General features: G+C 43.3%; 1 protein-coding gene across 1 annotated transcript; it reads left to right on the top strand.

Annotated features, from left to right (window-relative positions):
* Positions 1-3,468: 3,468 nt before the first annotated feature.
* Positions 3,469-24,788, top strand: CLVS1 (clavesin 1). The gene is made up of 5 exons (XM_047782863.1): positions 3,469-3,473; positions 3,763-3,967; positions 4,214-4,324; positions 7,508-7,743; positions 22,602-24,788. Exons 1-5 carry the CDS (start codon positions 3,469-3,471, stop codon positions 22,687-22,689), a joined length of 645 nt encoding a protein of 214 aa, XP_047638819.1. The 3' UTR covers positions 22,690-24,788.
* Positions 24,789-25,144: the final 356 nt, after the last annotated feature.

Raw genomic sequence — 25,144 nt, 5'->3', positions numbered from 1 at the left:
GGTGGGGCAAGAGTTCCATCCCTGGCCCAGGAACTTCTTCAGGTACAGCAAAAAAAAAAAAAAAAAAAAAAAAAAAAAAAAAAAATCAATGTAAAAACAGTAAGTCCAATGTAAAAAAACATGACCTCATTTAGAAAGGAAGAAGGAAAAAAAGAAGGGAATGAAGAAGGAGAGGAGAGGTCTGGTAATCAGTAGTGTGGTTCGCCAACATTTTCGCTTTCCCTACTGGCCACAGAGTAGGATTCTATTTCCTGACCCATTAAATTCAGGCAGGTGTTTGACCTGTGAAATGTGACAGATGAAATGTGTCACTTCTGGTGGCCACGCTTAAGAGCTAAGGTGTGAGTCCCTTCCCAGGTGGGTTCCCTCAGCTATGGGAGCAGCCCCCCTCTAGACGGGGGAGGTAGCGTCCCTGTCAAGTCCAGTTCCTGCTCACCCAGCGAGGAGGACACTTGGTGTGAGCGAGAAATAAATCTTCACAGTTTTAAATGACTGAAGCAGGGGTTGGAGTTCCTGCTGTGGCTCAAAGGGATTGGTAGCATCTTGGGAGCACTGGGACAGGATACAGGTTCAATCCCCAGTCCAGCACAGGGGGTTAAGGATCTGGCATTGACACAGGTGGCCGCAACTTAGGTCAAAACTGTGGCTCGGATCTAATCCCTGGCCTGGGAACATCCTGGCCTGGGGAGGCAGAAAGAAAGGAAGGAAGAAAGGAAGTATTGAAAGAAGGAAAGAAGGAAGGAAGGAAGGAAGGAAAGGAAGGAAGGAAGGAAACGAGGGAGGGAGGGAGGAAAGGAGGGAGGAAGGAAGGAAGGAAGGAAGGAAGGAAGGAAGGAAGGAAGGAAGGAAGGAAGGAAGGAAAGAGAAAGCAAGCAAGCAAACCAGCAGGGCTTTTATGTTACTGTGGCATAATATCACCTGTCCTGAATGATAGAAAATAGAGTATGTCTTTAGCAGCTGGATGATTGGTGGGTTTTTTCTTTTCTTCTTTCTTGTCTTTCTGTATTTTCTAATTTTTCAAATGTTTTTTAAAATCTATTTTGTACTTTTTAAAATGGGTAAAATTTTTGTAATAAGGAAATAAAATTAAGATAAACTGGAGAAAAGATCAATTTTATGATTTGAGTATGTTTATAATTTGAAATTATCTTGGATTTTTATTGATACCTGCATGAAATGCATAAAAATTAATGCCATTTTCTTGAATCTGGGGTATGTTTTTTTGGAACATACCCTTTAGGGGCCAAGAACTCTGAAAAACAAAGTGTTATACTGTCAATGAATCAAGGTTTACCATCTTGAGAAAGGTCCCTAAGAAATGCACCTGCCTGAGCTTGGATGACTCCCTGCAGTCCTGGGAGACATTTATGTGACAATTCCTTTATCTGTGGTTTGCTAATGAGATCAGGCAAAATGACCAGCAATAATGGGCCTTGCTTAAAAGAAGGTTGTATCTGCTAATTTGCCCTCCCCTTGCCCTTCCCTTTGCACCACACACACACACACACACACACACACACACACACACTATTATTAATAATGTAGTCAGGCTCATTTGAGGATAACAAGAACATTGGCCCATTGCCCTTATTACAAAGGAAGTCCCTTCATTTGAATTTTATAGGAGGGACCTAAGAGAAGTGACCCTGTTTCCAAACCTAAAATTGAGGCAAGGATTTCAAATGCATTAATCTGCACATGTCTGCTTGCTGGCCTGCATGAGATCAATAAAATCCCACACCTTCAAGACAGCAGGCTCAAAGCCAGGGCCGACTAGAGCCAGCTAGGGGGGGGTCTTAGCCCCGTATTTTTTCTGTCAACCTCTTCTGACACAAATAGATATCTCTGAGGATTGAGATCCCACAGAATAAAATTAGGAGCCTCTAGATATTTTTTTAAAGGTTAATATTTCTTTGAGATTTTGCCTAGTGCCTCTAGGGTATTATTTACAGAGGGTTTTTGTGTTGTTTTTTTCTACTTTATCAACCTAGAAATGTATAACATATAGACTCTCAATAGACATAAAACCCTTCTTATTGGTCCTGTTGAAAAAGACAGGAAAACCCTAGTTTATAGACAAACCTTTTGCTCTTGCTTTCCTTCTGCAGCCCTTGGACCCATATTTCACGTGTAAGATGATGAATTATATTTCCGTATAACAAGTTCAAAAGGTCCCCAAAGACTGGAGGTTAGAGCACTTATTGCAAAGGATAAACTTCAGGGAAAGGTAGTTCTTTTTAAGAAACCAAAGAATGTTTAGATCCCAAACTGTACCAAAAAGAGAAGAGAAAACCTTATGAAGAACTTCTGATTTGCCACATTCACCTCTGGAATCGTGAGAGATGATGACAAGTGTGCAAACCAATGCATACAGTCCTTCCATTCTTACTTGGCAGCTTCATTAAGATTTTCAAAAATAAGATAAACAATACAGAAAGTACCTGCCCTGCCAAACAAAGACCTTTCACTCAAATGGTCTAGTTTGACCTTCAAAATATTTAATTTCTTTGTACTCTGTAAAATGTCTAGATAGAGGCAAATTTATTAAAGTTTTTTAAAGGTCAACCTTTAAGCACAGTTCCATGTACTTCCTTGGAAACTAGGTCTCAGTGTAGAAGATGCTCAGGGAGCCTGTAGACTCAAAGCATTCTGAAAAAAGTGAATAGCCCTCTTTCCTCGTTACTAAAAAAGACCCAGGCTGCGCATTTCATACACCTGCAAGGAGAGGTTAGCTGCCTGAACTGTTAGCTCAGATAACCAGGCTGCTTCTGCTTCCATCCCATCTTTGCTGACATGCTGCAAAGATGTTTGTTGCCATGAAGCTGATTGCCAGCATGCTTGGCAATGCAAATTGCATGGGATGTCCTTTCTTTTTAAATTCCATGAACCACAATGAATGCAATTTTCAGAAGCCCTGCATCAGAAACTCAGGACCTGGTGCTGTGGAACTAGTTCAAGCTTTCTGATCAAGGTCCCTTGTTCTGTGGATCTAATTAGCACCCAGAGTAGCTCCTCAGCTTCCAACATCTAAGCTTATATCCTGATCTGGATTCTAAAATTGGAAGCATTTTTAATTTTTTTATAGAATAGAGTTAATTTACAATGTTGTGCCAATTTCTGCTGTACAGCAAAGCGACCCAGTAATACATATATATATATATATATATATATATGTACATACATTCCCTTTCTTATATTATCTTCCATCATTGTCTATCCCAAGAGGCTGGTTATAGTTCTCTGTGCTGTATAGCAGGACCTCATTGCTTATCCACTCTAAATGTGATAGTTTGCATCTTCTAACCCCAACCTCCCAGTCCATCCCACTGGAAGCATTTTAAAAAATACTCTTATTTCCCAATATTTACAAAATGTGTTGATCTGCAGAAAAGTAGGACCTCAATTAGAGAAATCAACTAACCAATTAGTCAGCAAGCATCTTCCTACTGTGTGGGTCTGGGTCCCAGGATGAAGTAAGGAGCAATTGCTGAAATCTGTGAAAAAGGAACTCCCACTGTGGCTCAGCAGTAATGAACCTGACTAGTGTCCATGAGGACGTGGGCTCAATCCCTGGCCTCACTCAGTGGGTTAAGGATCCGGCACTGCTGTGGCTGTGGTGTAGGCTGGTAGCTGCAGCTCTGATTCGACCCCTGGCCTGGGAACTTCCATATGCTGCGGGCATGGCCCTACAAAGCAAAAATAAATAAAATGGTGAAATCTGTCAAAAAGAACCCACAGTTTGTCAGACCTGGGGGCTTTCAGAGCCCCATCTCTGAAGATCCTTGAAAATCCTTTCCCAACTCCTTCCGATGCACAGCTTGCTCACTCAGCTATTGTCACGATCACCGTGCAGAGAGGGCTGGAGGGCAAAATTCAGAGTAAAGAGCCATCTCACAGGGCTGGGCCGGGCGGGGACTGGAGCCTTGGTCCCCTGACATTACAAAGAATCCCACTTCTTCGCCGTCCAGTCTGCAATTGCTCTGGTGCCAGGTCCTAGAGTTGTGACTTGGAAAGACAGGCCTGGCCCCTGTACCTGACTTTGCACCTGTGGGGTCACAGGGGAGGAGGGAAGCCCAGGAACTGAGAAAACCTTAACCGCTGGGAAGGGTTTCCCGACTCTGCCGCTGAGAGCGGCTGCTTCAGTCCTGCTGGTCCCATCTAACCTGTGACGCGTGCTGACTGGTGTGCGCTTCGTTTCTCTCTTTCCACCCAGGACAGCTTTCCTGCCCGCTTCGGAGGCGTCCATTTTGTCAACCAGCCCTGGTACATTCACGCCCTGTACACGCTCATCAAGCCATTCCTCAAGGACAAGACCAGGAAACGGGTAATGAAAACAAATACCCAAGGGGGGACATTCGGAGGGATAATTAACAAGCCCCTCCTCCTAATCGCTCCTTCTCTCCTTAATTGTCACGGTGGGTTTTTGTTTTTGTTTTGTTTTTGCTTTTCTGCAGTCCCTGAGCATTTGAGCCTCAGCTGGAGTTTGCAAATGGCCTGGATTGAATCAATAATTCAGTAGAACTGGGTTATTTTGGAGTCCCTGTGACAAACCAAAGGAAGCACTGAAGGCATATGCAAATATCAGATGCCCCTTTTACTGTAAATGCTTGCAGGTGATGTGGGGTCAAGCAGCTTCCTGCTCATGGAATAATTTAAGAGCTAGTGTTTTGTCCTATGAATATATTATCACCATGAAGAACACTGATAATTTGTATTTTTTCCCCGTGGCTCTTGGGTCATAGCTGCCAGCTCCATCCCACTTGAGACGGGGGAAGCATTTTTCATTGGAAATAATAATGCTTGTAGAAAGAAAGCTTTTTAAAATCTTTTTTTTCTTTTTTTTTTGTCTTTTGTCTTTTTAGGACCAGACAGCAGCATATGGAGGTTCCCAGGCTAGGGGTTGGATCGGAGCTGTAGCTACTGGCCTACACTGCAGCCACAGCAACACCAGATCCAAGCTGCATCTGCGACCTACACCACACCTCACGGCAACGCCGGATCCTTAACCCACTGAGCGAGGCCGGGGATCGAACCTGTGTCCTCATGGATACTAGTCGGGTTCCTTAACCACTGAGCCACAGCAGGAACTCCTTTTTAAAATCTTGATTGCATCAGCTGATGGCATTTCCCAAGCCAACGTCTTCCATCAGAGCCAGGTTTTTTGTTTGTTTGTTTTCACAGCATTCTGATTCGCTGAGGAACCGAACATTCTTTAACTGCCCCGAAACTCAGTTTCCTTATTTATGAAATGGAAACACTAACACCCACAACCCGGAGTCGTTGGGGTAATTTAATGAGACAGAAAAAGCAGAAGGCCATTCGTGCAGCAGAAGCTCCGTTACTCTTACTTCTCTCTCCCATTTGGCTCTTTTCTTGCACATGCTCTGCTCTCAGCTCTGGTCTAGCTCAGGGGCACCACCTCGTAAGGGAACCAGGGTCAGTCCCACAGTACCTCCCATTGGCCTCTATACCCCAGGGACCCCATGCTGGGGAAGAGCTCTGAGAATTCAGGGGGACATGCTGATGTGAGGGACACCCCCCCCCCCGCAGGATTCCTCACTCCTAGACCTCAGATGCTTCCAGATCTTTAAGAAACACTGCACTAGGCTATGGGAGCCGGAATTCCTCTGTCCCCACATGAATGTGGAGCTGGAAACTAGGATTCACCTGCCTCAGGAGGCAGAAACATTCTAGGACACCCTGCAATCTGTTTGGGGCTCAGGATGTGATAAGGACAGAGAAGTGCCCTAGACTGTCCCCTATATGGCTTCAGGCTTCCCACAGGCTCCATCTACTCAGGAGAATCTCTGGGTGCAGCACAGAATCCAGCAGCTGGGGATTCCATCTCCTACCTGCTGACTTCCTCCATCTCACAGGACCCCTGGAGAGAGGGCTGGTTTCCCCATCAATCCTTTTCCTTTTAGAATTGGAGGGGTTGGGTGGGTGGGTACGAATGTTTGCTCTGAACCCCAGGGCCAGCATTTCACTCCAGCTTTTCCATGCTTTCGATACTACATTTCCTCACATGACATATTTTGCAAAAGCCAGAATACATGAATTTCTTCCCCCTCTCAAAAAATTCTTGCTAAAATTCAGTCACGTCCACCAATCCGATGTCAGAAAAATGTATTGTCCCCTTCCTCTTTAAATGATGCTGTTACGGAGTTCCCATTGTGGCGCAGCATATGGAAGTTCCCAGGCTAAGGGTTGAATCTGAGCTACTGCTGCCGGCCTGCACCACAGCCACAGCAAGACAGGATCTGAGCTGTGTCTGCGACCTACACCACAGCTCATGGCAAGGCAGGATCCTTAACCCACTGAGTGAGGCCAGGGATTGAACCTGCATCCTCGTGGATCCTACTCGGGTTTGTTAACTGCTGAGCCATGAAGGGAACTCCATACACAGATTCACTTTAAATAAACTTTCAGAAAAATAAATAAATAAATAAATAAACTTTTAGGAGTCAATTCCTAAATCATAGGCAATGATAATTATCATCTTGTAGCTTATCCACTATATAGATTTGTTTGAAAATGTTGTTATTTGGGGGTGATTTCTCCCCTGCTTGACTAACTTCCATCACCATACTTGATATGCTTAGAAGATGCAACCTTGTTTGTTGAGAGGATTGGCCCTTAATCCGGACAAAAATAAAAAATTGTTGCAAAAATATTTCATAAGAAATTTTCAAGTCCCAGCTTTCAGTTCCATTGAAAGAATTCATTGAGATTTTGCCTTGGGTCCACCCCACCCTGGGAGCTAGGAGAGTAATAAAAGACTAAGAAAACAGGAGTTCCCCAATGGCACAGCAGGTTAAGGGTCCAGCCTTGTCACTGCTGTGGCTCAGGTCGCTACCCCTGGCCCAGGAACTTTCGCATGCCATGGGTGTGGCCAAAAAAGAGGAGCAAGAAAATACTGTCCCTTTTCCTGAGCATTCTGCTCTTCCTATGGGGAAGCAAGACATAAATGAACAAATCAGAAACAAATAGAAGTCATCGCATAAGATGAGTTAACTGGGGGGAGGGAGGGAGAACCAGAGTGAGCAGGTGTCACCGGGACAGATGGAAGAAGAAGTTACCACTCGGTGTAGGCCTGGGAAGGATGGGGAGGACTGAGGTGGGTCCAAAGGATGCTCTGGGGGAGAAGAGAGCAATGTGGGGATGCTGCAGGGCGATTAGGGGTTTCAATGGTCTGCATCAGTGATCGTTACTCTGTTCATCATCAGAGATAATTAAGAGATGACTGTATGTGCACATCTGGGCCATGGCCAAATAATACCCAATTTGTTCATGAACTTCATTTTTAAGGACAATTAATTCAGCCCCTTTTCTGAGCAATAAATTAACATTTTATGAAGACTAAGCTACAGGTACAAAATTGAATGCCTCTTTAAACACCATGATTACCAGTAGTGTATCCACTTTGTCATTGCTAAACTGTGTCTTAGATGAAACACTTAGTCATATGGTTTGGATTTTTTTATTGCTAATTAATTTTTCTTTCCAGATTTTCCTGCATGGAAACAACTTAAACAGCCTCCACCAGCTAATACACCCTGAATTTTTGCCGTCTGAATTTGGAGGAACCCTTCCTCCTTATGACATGGGAACTTGGGCCCGGACACTGCTTGGACCTGACTACAGTGATGAAAATGATTATACGCATACTTCCTATAACGCAATGCATGTGAAACACACATCGTCCAATCTGGAGAGAGAATGCTCACCCAAGCCGATGAAGAGGTAAGGCCTGGGTTATAGACCCTCCCAGGTAGAGGTCAGTAGGAGTTTTTGATGCCGGCCTATTGTGAGTTAAGCAATTGAAGACCTTTATGGGCACAGAACTTGAATAAAATAAATTGCAATCCGTTCTCAGCCGATTCCACCAGAATTGAAAGTAAATGGGGCTTAGCTGGTCCAGAAATTGGTTGTCCCCCTTGTACGAAGGAAACAGTAAAAGGCTAGGACCTCACTCATGTCCTGATTGAAGTCCTCGTCTCTAGGGAGGCTGTGAATTCACACAGGATGCAATGTGGGACCTTTGAGATCTACTGGATGAAAAAGCAAATTGCCATAAAACGTCCCGATCATCAATGCATTTGGACCCATTTTCTGAGCCTTTATTTGGCCACAGGCACTGATTAGGCACTGGGAAAATAAATATGAATAAAGACATCAAAAAAAAAAAAAAAAGAGAGAGAGAGAGAGAGAAGTAGGCCTTGGGAAAATCTGCTAAGTAAGACTTCCAGCAACCTGTTCCTAAAGCGGATGGCATTTGAGTTGGGCTCTCAAGGATGAAAATCAGCGGCCCAGGCTTAAAAAAGGGGGAAAGACAAGACAGGGGAAAAGACAAGACAGAGGGAAAGAAGCAGAGGAGGGGTGGATGTTCTAGTGTGGCAAATAGGCGTGCGAGGGTCAGGGATGAGAGTGGGAATCACGTTCCAAAGATTGTGGGTCCAAGTAGGGGAGTGCGTTGTGTAGGGTATTCAGTAGCGGGCCATGGGGGAGGGGTTTCTAAAGTAATGTGCAAATAATTATAAAGTAAATCCCTATTTTACCCCTTCCACTGCTGTCCCCTAATCCCAGTCCCTCACCAAAGGTGTCCACTGTCCTCACACTGGGGTGGGCCTTCCATACATGACACACACCTATACACACCTATAGGAATCATCTAATGTTGTGTATTGTGTAGACTAGTTCAATAGGGCTGATGTAACAAAGCACATAGACTAAGACAGACGAGGTGCCTAAAACAATAGAAATTTATTTCCTCACGTTTTGGAAGCCAGAAGTCTAAGACCAAGGTGTCAGCAGGCTTGGCACCTTCTGAGGCCTCTCTTCTTGGCTGGTAGATGGCATCTTCTCTCTGTGCCTTCACATGGTTTTCCACTTGTGCGTGTCTCTTTGTAGCTTAATCCCCTCTTCTTATAAGGACACAAGTCATACCACCCAATTTTATCTTAATTACCCCTTCTTTAAAGACTCCATCTCCAAATACAGTCATAGTCTGTGGTAGTGGGGGTAGGCCTTCAACATATGAATCTGAGGTGGGGACAACACAATGAAACCCATAACGTGCCGTTAAGTAACATCTTTTCATGTCAGTAAATCTGGGCATACCTCACATTTTCGGTGCCACAGAATATTCCAGAACATGGATATATCCCTGTTGATGGGCAGTTAGGATTTTTTTCTCTATTCCAAACAGGGTTCAATGAATATACTTCTTTTTTTTTTTTTTTTTTAGGGCCACACCCTTGGCATATGGAGGTTCTCAGGCTAGAGGTCAAATCTGAGCTGTAGCCGCTGGCCTACACCACAGCCACAGCAATGCCAGATCCAACATCTTTGACCTACACCACAGCTCACAGCAATGCCAAATCCTTAACCCAGTGACGGAGGCCAGGGGTCGAACCTGAGTTGTCATGGATGCTAGTCAGATTCATTTCCACTGAGCCACGACGGGGACTCCTCAATGAATGTTCTTGATGTGCCTCCTTCACTGTCATGGGAAAGCTCCCTGGGTGGACGTGGAGCCCTGCAGATGCTGGGGTGGAGGACTGTGCATCTTACATATCTCCACACGGCCTAAACGCCCTCCAAAGTGACCCTACTTGTCACATGTCACATTCCCACCAAGGGTGTGTGAGACTCTCCCTCCCAGACGCATGAAAAATGCCTGACGTTATCAGACCTCGATTTTTTTTCTCTGGAGATATAATTGACAGACAACACTAGAAATTGAAGGTGTATAAAATAATGATTTGACTCACAAACATGATGAAATGACTATTACCCTAAATTTAGTGGACATCCAGCATTCCATATAGATACAAAATTAAAGAAACAGAAAAAAATGTTTCCCTGTAATGGAAACTCTTGAGATTTACTCTCTTAACAACTTTCGTGTGTAACACAACAGCAGTTCTAATGATATTAATCAGGTTGTCATTATATCCCTAGTACTTTATTGATCTTATCACTGGAAGTTTCTTTTACTGCCTTCATCCAATCCCGACCCCCAACTCCCTGCCTCTGGTAACTGCTGATCTGATCTCTCTTTTTCTATGAGTTTGTTTTTAACTTCAGTATTAATCATCATTCTGTTGGTGGGACATCTGTATCGTATTTTTGTTTTCATTTGTATTTTCCCACCAGATGTCGTTAAGCACAGCTAAGTCTGGATTTTGTAAGAATCATGGAATTAGAGGAGAAGGGGAGACTAACAGCCACCAGAAGGATGATGTAGGAATTCAGGTGGGAATTCGGGGTCCAGAACTAAGGCAGAAGCAGTGGAAGGCCCCCTGAATTCTGGAGATCTGGGGAAGGAGAAGTGTCACTGTCAGAGTCTCCTCTGAGGACTGGGCTACATGAGAAAGGTATTGTCATTACTATCATCTTACAAATGAGGCATCAGAGACAGAGAGGTTAAGCAACTGCTCAAGATCACATGGCTAGTAAATGGCCAAGCTGGGTTTCAGACCTGGGCAGGCGGGCTCCATGCTCCTGGTTCATGTCCTCTATGAGATATGGCACACTGCCTGCTTTTCCTTATACTTTCTATCCCCAATTTTCATGCCAGCCTTCTCTCCCCAGGCCCTCCATGGATGGGGATAGTGACATCTCAGGATAGGTCTGTCCCTACTCTATCTTGTTTGGATAAGGCCATCGTACTCTCATTAAGTACCTGAACCTCCGAAGTCAAGTGGCATAAAATAGGAATTTGCCCCTCTTTCCCCAGATGACCAGAGTTCTGTCTCTTTTAGGGGACCAGACATGTCCTGACCCCAAGTTCCCCCTCTGACTAAATGTTGAGGAGCAGAGGGGGGTGCCACCCTCCATGATTAGACAGTGGGTTCTGGAGGGTTAAAGCTTTGTCTAACTCTTAGTCACCTTACTCACTTCCCAAAGATCCAGCTCAACGTCCAGCACAGGGTAGACACACAGCAGACATGTATCACACACACAGAAGAGCACACACCTAATGTTTTGGTTACCACTTCTACACTGACTTTCTAAGTAGTATGACATGGCAGTGATTCTGCTGCCCTCAGTATGTATTTACATGTAAAAGTATTTGTTCCCAAGATTTTTTTTTAAATCTAAAGATAACACCACCATGCAGTCAAATCTGTCAAATTTTGTAATTTCCAGTGCTTTAGGAGTTTTTGATGCAACTTGATCATAGACAAAGTTTGGCTAAGTATATGCAATAACTCCTGCTTGTACTCATTTATTAAACTTTAGAACATATTAGGAACCCAGAAAATGATTTGTAGAGGAAGAGGCCTTAAAGACCCAAGCTGCACCTCTACTCCTGTCAGGAAGGAGTGGACCCAGCTTTGACAGAAATGATGCATCTAGTCTAACCTGCACACCAGGCAGTGGGAGGGACCAGTGCTTTGGGATCTTGCCAACAACACAGTGGAAGGACTGCTTTTAATCCCTTTGACCAAACGCCATCATCCTTATGTTCCCTAAACTCCTCTCCTAGACCCCACATGGAAGAAGTGGGATGATGTCAAAACAACGAGCCATTTCCCCCTTTTTTTTTTTGGGAGGAAGTAGGGTGGGGGGTGGGGGGAGAAAGGAGCGAGTTGAGTTCAGATTTCTGAGCGAGAAGGAGATTTTTGGCCATGTTGTTCCCTCTTGGCTCCTGCCTGGGTGGTTAAGAAAAAAGTCACTTTAACTGTTTTCAGCTGTCAGTAGAATTGGCCACGACCTTGGTGCTCATTCAGCATGTTGTCCTCGTTTTATAGGGTGAGCGTCCGCCTTTGCTGGATAACTGCTCATTTCCGGCAGAAGTCACACATCATCGTGAAATACAAGCCATAGGAAAGGAATGAGGGGTGGCAGTGCGGGAACAGGGGGACCCTTGTCTTCTAAGCAGTCAGGGCCAAAAGGGTCCCTTTCACCATGTGGCCTGGGAGCAGATGTTCCAGATGGACGTTACGTTCCATAAAATCGCATAATTCACGTTTCTTAATGAATGCCCCGCAGTCCCGGCTGCCCTGTGAGTGGGCTCATGACTGGTTTATAGCTCAAATGGGACTGAACTTCTCACTTTGGGGATGTCAGTCCACTTCAGGGAGCCGCTACCTGAGACGTCATCGCTTCTAGAAGCAAGAACCTTTTGGGTGAGCCGTACTTGTACTCGCCAGGGTGTTATGTTGGTTATTGGACACTGGAGTGTCGTGAGGGTGCTGACAGGAATTTGTTAACATTTCTTAAAGAAGCAGGAAAAATAGCTGCTTGGCCTCTTTGTTACTTGTGCATCGGCTGAGGGGTTACCCTGCATTTATACAGCTTTCTGCGCTGGGGCAGAACAGGAGGTGGGTCGTCTGCTGGCAGATGCCTCCGGTAGAGCCATGTAAGGTTAGAACGAAAGAGAATCTAGACAATGAGTTCAGGACATGGATGAGGCCAGACAAAATGCTGAGTGCGGGGGGACATGCTTTCCCCCCCCCCTTTTTTTTGAGGTTTTAAAGCTTTAAAAATTTTTTTAATAAAATATTTTTGTTATTAAATTTTTATTTATAAATCAAATTTTTAATTCATTCATTTATTAAAATTATTTGGTTTTTATTACCTTTTTTTTTGTCTTTTTGGCATTTCTTGGGCCGCTCCCGTGGCATATGGAGGTTCCCAGGCTAGGGGTCGAATCGGAGCTGTAGCCACCAGCCTATGCCAGAGCCACAGCAACACAGGATCCGAGCCACGTCTGCAACCTACACCACAGCTCACGGCAACGCTGGATCCCTAACCCACTGAGCAAGGCCAGGGATCGAATCTGCAACCTCATGGTTCCTAGTCGGATTCGTTAACCACTGCACCATGATGGGAACTCCTACTTTATTTTTTAACTTTAAAAATGTTTATTAAAGTTACTAAAATCTAGTTGATTTACCATGTTCCTTCGATTTCTGCTGAGTGATGTGACCAAGGGTGAGAGGAAGCATTCTCAGCTCCTGGCACAGCCAAGAAGGTGGGTTGAAGTCGAGGAACACGAGCAGCCCTGGATGTGACTGGGTGTGGTATCAAACGCAAAGTGTTTGGTTACTCACAGGCTATATTCCAAAAAAAAAAAAGACTCCTGTGTGGTAACACCCGGTGGTCAGAAGTGATTACTTGGAAAGGGAGATGTGGTCTAGAGAAGAAAAAACAAAAGGGTTTATTTTTGTGAACACATTGCTGTTGGTACTCAAACATTTTGCCTGATTCCAACAAAGCGGATGCTGTGTGTACCACACCGAGCCAGGAGTGGGTCTCTCTCATACGCTTTACTGATCCTACGGATGAAAGTGAGTATTTGACGTGGTACCTGATAAAAATCTCTTTTGAAGTGTCGTTCATAGAGACAATGCGCTGCCTGCACAGAGACGTACAGTTTCTCTTCAAGTTTAAGCAAACCTTGCTATAGATCGCATTCGAGCTTCACATATCCAAACCACAGTGTTTGCATTTTCCCGTTGAGGCCGTAAGTGAGGGTGGTGGAGCTTTGAACATCTCCCTGAAACCCCGGAGGGCCCCACCTGGGGTGTGGGTGCCTGTGTCGCTGTGATGATGGTGACCAGGGCTGCTGGCCCTGCTTCACTTTGCTCCTCTCCTCTTCAAGAGGGCCCTCGGGGCGCCAGGCACATGCCAGCACATCCTAATCCCAGCTGCTTGCTTCAGCCTTGGGACTCTGAGGCAGTGGTTACATTTCTTGTCTTCTCTATTTGTCTTTTCCTCTCCCACCCCCATGCCAGTCTCCCCTCATCAGACTAGACATGTGTTCTGATCACTTCCTTCCAGGGATTTTTCCAATTAGGTGACCTTGGGCAAACCATGTAACCATGTGGAGTCTTGGATATAACTCAGGGCTTGCTGTCAGAGCCAGAATAAATGACGAGTCCTAACAGTAAATGCTCTGTAGAGCGATAAAGAAATAGTCAGGAATAGCCCTCCCTTATGGAATAAGAGAGTATCATCATCTTCTTTTTTGTTTTTGTTTTTTGTTTGTTTGTTTTCTCTTTGGCCTGCACCTGAGGCATATGAAGGTTCGTAGGCTAGGGGTCCAATGGGAGCTACAGCAACTCCAGCATCTGTGACATACACTGCAGCTCATGGCAGCGCCGGATCCTTAACCCACTGAGTGAGGCCAGGGATCGAACCAGCATCCTCATGGATCCTAGTCATTTCCGCTGTGCCAAAGAAACTCCCCGTCTTCTTTGTAATCAGTGTTTGATTAGAATCTGAAATTGAACAGAGCGAGAATTTGGTTGGAATGAGCCGCACCCGACAAATCCTTACAGCTCTTCTTAAGGCAGATGAGAGCAGGTTTCCTTTTAGGCAAAGCTGGAAGGGAAGGTTTCTAACAGCCCCGTGGTCATGTAGACAGGCCGGGCAGCTCCAGAGCAATGCCTCGAAAATTGCGATGTGTATACAATGCGCCGGGATATTGCTAAAATGAAGATTTGGATTCAGAAGATCCGGGGTGGGCCTGAGAATCTTCATTTCTAGCCAGCTCCCAGGTGGTGCCTGTGCTGCGAGTCTGGGGACAATACTTTGAGTGGCAAGGCCCCAGACTGGGGTATCTTCCACATGCCAGGCTGGATACAGATGTTCCTGGACTCAGGCTGAGTGTTCTTCGAAAACTGAGTCTTTGGAGTTTTGAGATCATTTAAAAAAAAAAAAAAAAAACAAGGATTTTTAAAAATAGAGAATCTTAACAATAGATTAGAATTAATTAATATAGACAGATTGCTCTCCTCGTGTTATACATAAAGTAACTGAAACACACAGAGGTTAATGATTTAGCCCTGATCGCAGGGCTGGTTGGCTGCGAAATATTGTAAATTCAGTTTTCTTCATTCCCAGCTCAATGCTCTGTCTCCTTTATCACATCTGTTCTCACACTTTCATGCCTTCGCGGACTCATTCCCTTATTCACTCTTTCCACACAGGCTTCTAGAGCACCCACTGGGGGCAAGTGCCTTTGCTCAAAGCACTGCAGCTGTCTCAGATGTCCGGTCCCTTTCCTGCCAGCCCCAATGGTTCCCTGTCTTTAGGACACAGTTGAAAAACAACTTCCTTTGTCACATTTTCCATGCACTGTGCTGTCCCCAAACCCCATTCTGAGTGGGGAAGATAAGCTATTCAGGAAGAAAATTGATATACAGGCTAAATGTAGTCATATCAGAGAAGATCCATTACTGTCCTGCCATTTGGATCCATTTAACTCATCTGACCCCAAAATAGACTTTAGGGCAGGTACTTTTTATCAAGGACACTAGCCTTCCTTTTCAAACTCAGCTGGAACAAGTCAGCCTCACTGTCTCAGCTGGTGGCAGCCTCTGGCATTTCTCTACCTGCTTCAGACCATCATATTCTAGTGCAACCCCAGCAACCCCACTGAGGGTGAGCACCATTCATTTCAGCGGGAGCAGAATAATTAGGAAACATTAGGCGTGCTCTGAAAGTGACTGGCAGCTCTTTGTGCCCGTCTAATTTTACTGAAAGATGACTCCATTCAAAGCAGGTAGTGCAAGCACCTGCAGCCATTTACTGGGTTGCTATTTTGAGTTATGATTAGTGGTAGAAAATACCTCTTGAGAAACATCTGCACATTAAACCCGTATTGTCTGAACAGCCCTCTGACCATCTCAGGACCCCTGAATCCACATGGAAGTACCTATAGCAGTGGATTCCATTTCTCGACATTTTAAAATCTGCACACACACAGAGCAGCGAGGAAGGTTGACTGGTTCAGACACAGATTGGGCCCTAAGTCTACGGCCATACCACCCTGAACACACTCGATCTTGTCAGATTGGGCCCTAAGATGTCTAGAGACCCCATCTGATGCCCAGGGTTCCTCCGAAGAATTTGGGAACAATACACACTAATTATGACCTTAAATTGATGACTGCTTAAAGAAATGCTTTGGTAAATGGCTCAGTAAAATTAAGAATATTCTTATAGTATAAATGATCTACTGCTCTATATATCTTTTCTTTTCTTTCTTTCTTTCTTTTTTTTTTTGTTGTTGTTTTTGTTTTTTAGGGCTGCACTTGCAGCATATGGAAGTTCCCAGTCTAGGGGTCAAATCGGTGCTGCAGCTGCCAGCCTACACCACAGCCCCAGCAATGCAAGATCCAAGCCGCATCTGTGACCTACACCACAGCTCATGGCAATGCCGGATCCTCAACTTACTGAGTGAGGCCAAGGATCAAACCTGCATCCTCACGGACACTAGTTGGATGCGTTTCCACTGCCCCACAGTGGGAACTCCAATATATTTCTAAGTTTGCTGTCTTTTCTTTGGTTTTCTTCAAGTGGACAGACAGGGACTACCTCTGTTATCAGACAAGGCCAAGTGTCACAAGAGCATATTCAGGGCAGTGCTGGTAAAATGATAAGCTCTTCCAATTTAAATAACTCCTTCTTGAAAGAGCTCCAAGCACTTCACTGTTATCTTTTTCTCTCAGAATGCTCTGGAGAATGTGGTAATATTCTACCCTCATTTTACAGGTGAAAAACTGTGAGTTCATCTGCCAGGAATGCATAGTTTTATAAAGAGCAATAAACACCTCTGCCAGCAAGTTAATCAAAACATCCAGTGGCAGCGGCCTGTTTCTACCATGGCTTTTACTGGTTCCTTCTTTCATTTCTTCCTCTCCATCTCCAAGGTGCAGGACTGATTTGTCTTCTGGCAGCCGAGCTCTGTTCCCAGTTAATTTTTTTTTTTTTTCGTCTTTTTGCCATTTCTTGGGCCGCTCCCACGGCACATGGAGGTTCCCAGGCTAGGGGTCTAATCAGAGCTGTAGCTGCCAGCCTATGTCAGAGCCACAGCAACGCGGGATCCGAGCCGCATCTGCGACCTACACCACAGCTCGCGGCAATGCCGGATCCTTAACCCACTGAGCAAGGCCAGGGATTGAACCCACAATCTCATGGTTCCTAGTCAGATTTGTTAACCACTGCGCCATGATGAGAACTCCTGTTCCCAGTTAATCTTATCTGCTCCCTTTCTCCATCCTAATCGACTTGCCATGTTGGCTAATCCCAGTGCTGTCGAGATGTCCCCAGGTATTTGGGAGAATGCTGTACATTTCGAAGACAGGACCTTGAAGATTTATTAAACACTCTGCTGGTCATTATTGATGAAGATACGATTGTACAACATATAATTCTTAGAATGTTTTTCTCTTGAATGAAGTTCTGCTATTTTCTTTTCTGATTTATCACTATGCCTAAAATAAAGTTTTAATAAATAATAGATGATTTTGCTAACCATTGGCTTAATCAATACCAAAAGAAGAAATGCATCTCTGTGAACTTGAATATTAATGGTTCCTGATACATATGTTTATGTTCTTTGGTTTCTAACCAAGTTGTCAATATTTCTTGCACAGGATAGCATAGTGTTTAAGAATTTGGATTATAGATTCATTTGGGGGTTCAGATTCTAGTCCACAACTAACTGTGGAATCTTGAGCAAATTAATTAGCTTTTCTAAGGCTCAGTTTCCTGATATGCAGAATGAAATTGACCATACTCAGCTCAGAAAATTACTGTGAGGCTTAAACAAAGATGATGCAAGCTAAATACTTAATGCAGAGCCTGGCATGTAGTAAGTGCTCAATAAATGGTATGGTTGTTATTGTTGATAATGATGATGAGAAGATGACAATAATTATAACTAGCCTTGGTGATGGGAAACTCTCTTGTAGGTGACGGTTCTAAAAATATCCAAGTAAAGCATGTGTTGAAATCTTCTTTTCTGAAACATTTTCAAACTGATTTCAGAGGGACAAACAAGATTTACTGAGAGCTGAGTGGAATTTTTGTTTACTCTGGGACACCCTTGGTGACTTCAGATCTGATGGAGCAACTCTCAGTAGCAGGAAACCCTGACCTGAGGATGGATCACATGTAGCAATACATTATTTTTAACAGAAACACTGTGCAATGACAGAGAAATAGTTGTCAGGTAGCACCTTGCAGCTTCAAATTCCACATTTGGAAATTTTATGGAAGCAGAAATATTTTTGAAAGGTAAATATTTTTGACTCATAGAATCTAAAGGTGTTGGGCATATGCAAGTTTCAGGAAAGACTTTCCATGTCTGGCTAAATTTTGTCATTTTTAGTATTGTGATGCTTTTCTAGAAGGAAGTAAAACAAATGCTGTGGTAGAGAGGTACTTAGACTATTTCAGTGAATTAGCTTAAAGTCTGAAATAACTTTGAAAACCGAAGTCCAATCATTTCAAGAACAAACAGTTGATTTAAACCAGCTTGGTAGGAGTTCCCGTCGTGGTACAGTGGTTAACGAATCCGACTAGGAACCATGAGGTTGCAGATTCGATCCCTGGCCTTGCTCAGTGGGTTAGGGATCCGGCGTTGTCCTGAGCTGTGGTGTAGGTTGCAGACGCAGCTCAGATCCCGAGTTGCTGTGGCTCTGGCATAGGCCGGTGGCTACAGCTCCGATTATACCCCTAGCCTGGGAACCTCCACATGCCGTGTGAGAAGCCCTAGAAAAGGCAAAAAAAAAAAAAAAGACTAAATAAATAAATAAACAAACCAGTCTGGTAGACTTCACGAAATCTTGGGGCCAAAAATATCACTTTGTCCGAAATCATCATTTTGCAGTTGAAGAAAGTGAGATCATAGAAGCTGAGTGAGGGGCTCCATACAGTCCTCTGATGAGTTAGTGACACAAGGAACGAGAAGATGCATTTAATTCCCAGGCTAGTTCTCTTCCATCAGCTCACCTTCTAAGGGCCCTTACAATGAACAGCAAAAAACGTCTGTAGTCATAACACAAAGTTAATATTCATTTTTCTGTTTTCTTTGGAACGAAGTTATTTCTCTTCAGGTAGTTTAAATTTCTTCCTAAAGTCTTTTGTGTCAGAGATAAAATAAGGGTGTTTGTTCACCCTCATCTAAATGATAACAAATTAATGAGGCTAAACAAATGGAGTTTCTTTCTGTTTAGAATTCAAGGAACAACGGTGATACTCAGCAAACAGCTCTCATGTCATCTGGGGCTTTATGTGCGTCAGTGTGAGGATTTAATGAGTTAACACATGGACGATAACTCAGCACAGTGGATATTGGCAATGACACTTGGTGATGTTGCTGTGGTCCTTTGGGATGACTATGAATTTCTAAACGAGGATTAGTACATTACTCTGGCTCAGCCACAAGCATGATGGAGGGAATGAGGGCTTAGACCATTGCCGTCCATTAGAAATACAGTGTGAGCCATATATATGGAATTTTAAGTTGTCTCGTGGCCACATTACAAATGTGAAGAGAAACATGAAATTAATTTTAATAATGTTTTATTTAAACCAATGTGCCTAAAAATAATAATTTTAAAATATAATTTTAAAAGAAAGTATTAATGAGATATTTCATGTTCTTTTTTTTAAATACTATCTTTGAAATTCAATGTAGCCAATGTCTTTACAGCCCATCTCAACTCAGACTGGTCCATTTTTAAGTCCTCAGTGGCCACCCGTAATTAGGGGTGAAATTTCTGTGTTACTTCTCAAAAGTATAAGATATAAGGTAAAATAATAAGGTTAGCTTGCATGTGGAATAGTCTCATCACTTATTTTGCATTTTTAAAATGTTAGTTTTATCCATTGTCCAATCTTAGTCTTCAGTGGGTGTCAGTTGACATGACACACATGAGTTTATACTTCTCTCTTATACGTGTAACACTGAGGCTATGGGAACTTTGAGTTGAATTCATGCTTCCTGACTCTGTGTGTAAATGAGCTAAATATTCCAGACCTTAATTTTCTTATCTGCACGTGGAGACGAATAATAAAAGCTAAAAAGGAACGAAAACATATGTTAGCTGACACTGGGCTAAACGCTTTACATGCCTTAATTCATCTAATTCTCACTACTCCTGTGATGCAGGCACCAGCGTGCGCCCACTTTACACATAAGGGGGTGGAGTTGGTCCGAGCTTACAAAGCCAGTGCCATCATTCAAGCCAGGCAGGAGCTCCTGAGGGAACTTCCTTGATAATTTAACTTACAGGGAGAAAAAGGGACTGAATAGAATTACTTAGAAGAATTAAGAGAAAAAAAAAAAAACCACTTTTTGTTTAGAGGTTCTTCTACAGGCTCACTAGGGTATTAGACACAGAGTTCTACACTATTCCACAAAACCAAGCCTATCACTGACTTTAAGAAATAAAATCAGGGAGTTCCCATCGTGGCTCCGCAGAAACATATCTGACCTAGCATCCATGAGGATGCCGGTTCAATCCCTGGCCTTGCTCTGTGGGTTAAGGATCTGGCGTTGCCGTGAGCTGTGGTGTAGGTTGCAGACGAGGCTCAGGGCCCACGTTGCTGTGGCTGTGATATAGGCTGGCAGCTACAGCTTCCATTCTATCCCTAGCTTGGGAACTTCCATATGCTGCAGGTGTGGCCCCAAAAAAGGGCAAAAAGTAAATAAAATAAAATAAAATAAAAATAAAATAAAATCAGAACCACTGAATAGTTCCGGATGAAATGACAAGATCCCGGAAAAGGAAGGGGGAGGACCTGCACTGAATGAGGGTTTGACTAAATTACCTCTGAGGCTCCTCCCAGCCCTGGCTTTCTGTGACTCTTGCCCGGGGTTCCTGTGCCCTTATTTAGGGTCCATGAAGCCCAAGCCAGGCAATGGCAGTTCATTAGTAAGAAGATAGCTGTTGGGATAAGGCAGCTAAACAGGGCTTTGGAAATAAACCTCTGACCGCGAATAAAACTTAGTCCAACTGTAAGTCTGTGTAGAATTGACTGGCTTATGGTGAACATTTTCTATCTTCATCTTACTCTTTTTGGAATTTAATTGCCTTTGGAATCAGTAAAAATTAAACTATGGCTATAGATGTTTGATGACATGCAGTGGGGAAAGTTCCAAATTTGGGAGAGGAAAAGGGGAAGGTAGAAAGAAGAAAGAGAGAGGGAATGGGAGAGAGACAGAGAGAGAAAGAGACAGAGAGGAGATATAATAGCAGGAAAACAAAGTGACCACTAAGGCAAGAATGAAGCCTCTATTAGGGCATCTGCTACACCACTGAGATAATGGTGCCTGAAATAGCTCCAAGAAATCCCCCCAAACTCCCCTGCTTTCCCTTGGGGTTAAACTGGCTTTCAGTGTTGGAAAGAGAACCCAAGAGAAAAGTCTGAAATGTTTCTTTTAGCAGAAGTGTTGATCTAGTGAGAAGGCAAAGCCACTGATGGGGGTGATCAGCTACCAAGGAGAGCAACAAAGTTGCAAAAGCAAGTGGCTCTTCCATGGTTAGTGAACACTCCCAAACCCTCTGTTTACAAGTGATTTTTTTTTTTTTCTTTTTCCAGACCCACTCATGGCATGTGGAGATTCCCAGGTTAGGGGTCCAATCAGAGCTACAGCTGCTGGTCTACGCCACAACCACAGCAACACAGGATCTGAGTCGTGTCTGCTACCTACACCACAGCTCACAGCCATGCTGGATCCTCAACCCACTGAGCAAGGCCAGGGATCGAACCTGCATCCTCATGCTAGTCAGATTCATTAACCACTGAGCCACGACAGAAACTCCCGATGGAGATATTTTTTATCAGTGATCCAGTTGTTCAGTTTTCCCAGAGAGTACTTAGACTCAGCTAAGTGGACTGACGGCAAGATTTTAAAAAGGTGTTTCTCTGTGCTTCTGTGTTTTTAAAAAAAATTTTTTTTCTTTTTTTGACTGTGCCTCTGGCATGTGGAAAATACGAGGCTAGGGCTTAAGCCTTCACCACAGCTGCGATCAGATACACAGCAGTGACCACACCACGTCCTTAACCCACTGCACCACCAGGGAGCACTTCTCTGCACTTTATTGATACTGGATTTTTTTTAAAAAAGCAACACATGCATTCTGTTTTTCCAGTGAATTTTAAATACTTCTACTTCACGATATAGTGTGCTACTTATATCAAATGTTGATGTGTAATCAGGTAAATGGAATTATGTTACATAAGTCAGTCAGTAAGGGGCTGAGTCTACATCTGTTATCTGATTCCAAATCTCATGGCCTTTTTAAAAGTTTTATTTATTTATTTATTTATTTTGCCATTCTCACAGATGCATAAGTTCCTGGGCCAGGGATCAAACCCAAGCCACAGCAGTGACAAGGCCAAATCCTTAGCCTGCCAAGCCACCAAGGAACTCCCCCAAACCTCACAGTCTTAACATCATATCTGATAGTTTCCTATGATCTTGAGAAAGAAAGGCTCCAAAAAGTATTTTAAAACATTAAAGATCCAACAAAATTCATTGGACTTTATACATCTCAAGATCCACAGAATGTTAAACCACGGGCAGATTGGTGGAAAAACATGGGTTTGTTCCGTTGAGAAAAGAGATTCTTGCAAAGAAGATTCCAAGATGCTTCATCCATAAAAACGTGGTGAAGAAGACACAAAAGCAAGGAAAACAGAGATACAGAAGGGGGGAGACATTACATAGTCCTTTTGAGTGTCTTGGTTATAAGGGGAACATAAAGTCTGAATCCCCTCCAAGGATCCAAAACCGTGGCCACCATGAACTGTCTGTCATCCTATCTTTTTCCTTCCCCTGTTACTAGATCTCAGTCGGTGGTGGAAGCTGGGACCCTGAAACATGAGGAGAAGGGAGAGAACGAGAACACCCAGCCTCTCCTAGCTCTGGACTGAACCCCGAGCCACCCTGTGCTCCTGCGCATCGCCAGCCCTCAGTGGCATGAGCCACCAGGAAGCTCATGTGCAACTGACCCCACAACACATGCGTTCGGCTCGACCCAAGGGCCTCCACTCCTGCCACCCAGTAATGACTGTCACCAGCCATTGGTCTGAGCAGCCAAAGTTGAACGAAGACTTGAGAGATTTTTTTTTTTTTTTTCCAATGAGGGAACTGGAGGATGAAGTAAGGCCATTATGTGAACAAGATTCGCACTCCGCCCCATATTTATGGTGTTAAATGGATTGAAAAGAGACAAACTCAATTTGATGCACACACTTCATTAGGACAAGGATTTTTCTGAGGCATTGCAGAGACCCTCTCTAGTTTTTGCAATTTAAGACTGAGTACATTTCCAAGTAGATACGTAGGAATTAAACTGTGCAGACACAATTGTCAAGTTTAATGTAGAGCAAAGCCCCAAGACAATAGCGTCTCCAGTAATTTCCATTTCTATATTGAACTATTTTCTTTGACCTCATCACCAGCATCAAATTTCAAATTATTCAGCCTGAGAGTATGTTCTTGTAGGTCTGGCTATTTGCAGACTTGGTTTATTTTGATATCCTGCAAAAATGATTTGATGTGACATCTTTGGTCAGGCCGCCAGATGATTATCATGAGCAGATTTTAAACAAAGACGCACCATTTGAAATATGACTAGTGCATCTTAGCAATGTGACTCCCCAGGGGAAATACGTGTCCTGTGCTGGTGGGGGGGGGTGTCTCACTGAGAAAACATGTCAGTGATTAATGAATCCATTCAAGTTGCCTCATTTGGGTCACTACAGCAAAGAGAAGTGCTACAAAAGCATTAAACAACCCCCACGCATCCCCCACCCCACTCCTCCTGCAACCAGTTAAAGGTGTGGAGAAAGGGTCTGGCTGTTGCTGGGAGGGCGGGTGTTAACCATGGATGAAGACCCTTCAGGATGGCTGTGTACACAAACACTGAAAATAAGAGAAGACAAGGAATGCAGGATGAAATGCCAAAGATCATTTTATTTCTTTGTTTATTATCCTTAGAAATGGAGTCCCCAACTGTCCATTCAAAGGAAATTAGATAAAAATAAACAGATATCACGGGGTATGATCCTGACTTGTGCCCTGTTTCCCAAAACCGGTTGTACGTTTTTAGCGCTCTCTTACTCTCCCAGCCATCTGCATGACATGGGCCTTCATGAGTAGGACCAGTGGGTGCTCAATGTCAAATAAAAAATATTTTAGTTGATAATGAGCAGTAAAATATGATTTTATACTTTTAAGTATGGGGGAAGGTTATCTGTTAGCTAAAAATTTCAAGGGAAAGAGGTGATTCGACTGGCCGTAACCATGCTCATTAGACGTTCTTATCCATCTTTATCATTTATCACATCTCCTCAACAGATCTGGTGTTTTAATTTTTTTTCTACTGACAGAAAATAATAACAGAAGAGATTTTTGTATTCTACCCTTGAAATAAAATTAAAACAATTTAAAATATTTCTCAACCAACTGTATCACAGTATAAACAAAACCAATCCATTTTGTGTAGACATGTCCAATAACAAAATATTAACATTGAGATGATTCTACCAATGCAGTGACAGAAATAACTTTTCTCAAATACCACTGTATAGGGAAGAAAAATGAAGCATTCAAGCAAATTAGAAAACCCATTTTATGACTCGAGTTTATAAAATAGGTGTGGGATCCAAGTATTTAAAATGCTATTGGAGTCAATTATGGCCAACGTTTTGCAACAGTACTAATAATTCTGGCTTTTCAATTGGCAATATTTAGAATCCTACTGTAGTGACCTGATTTCAAATACCATATTATAATTATTACTAAGTTAAGAGCTAGTTTTTACTCTATTCCATGATTTCATTAAACGAATGTAAAAGGTGATGGTTCAACAGTGACAACTTACACTTTGAATTTCCTTATGTGTATGCAATATACATACAAGAACCAAATTCAGTAAGTGACATGAATGTTACCATATGAGCACTGGATTGTATTGTCCTTTGTCAGTCATTTCTTCTGTTCAATAAATACTGAAGGACACACATGACTTTTTATCTTGCAAGAGTCTGTCTTTTTTCTGGGCTTTGGTAATGAATTTCGATATTTTTCCTCACTTGCTTCTTCATCTATTTTAGTGGGATTTTTCAATATTGGCAAAACAGAGGGGACAAGACAAATACTGTGCTAACTCTTCTACTGGAAGCTAATGTCCTTAAGGACAAGCAAAAGGGGTCCATTTCAATTTTAAAGAACTGTTTCTTAAATGAGATACAGAAAGCATCTTTGGAGTTCCTGTTGTGGCTCAGCAGTTAACGAACTCGACTAGTATCCATGAGGACTCCGGTTCGGTCCCTGGCCCCACTCAGTGGGTTAAGGATCTGGCTTTGCCGTGAGCTGTGGTGT

This window comes from Phacochoerus africanus, chromosome 6, assembly GCF_016906955.1.
Source record: "Phacochoerus africanus isolate WHEZ1 chromosome 6, ROS_Pafr_v1, whole genome shotgun sequence".
In the NCBI taxonomy this organism is placed as follows: domain Eukaryota; kingdom Metazoa; phylum Chordata; class Mammalia; order Artiodactyla; family Suidae; genus Phacochoerus; species Phacochoerus africanus.
This window is presented reverse-complemented; position numbering and strand designations above follow the sequence as displayed.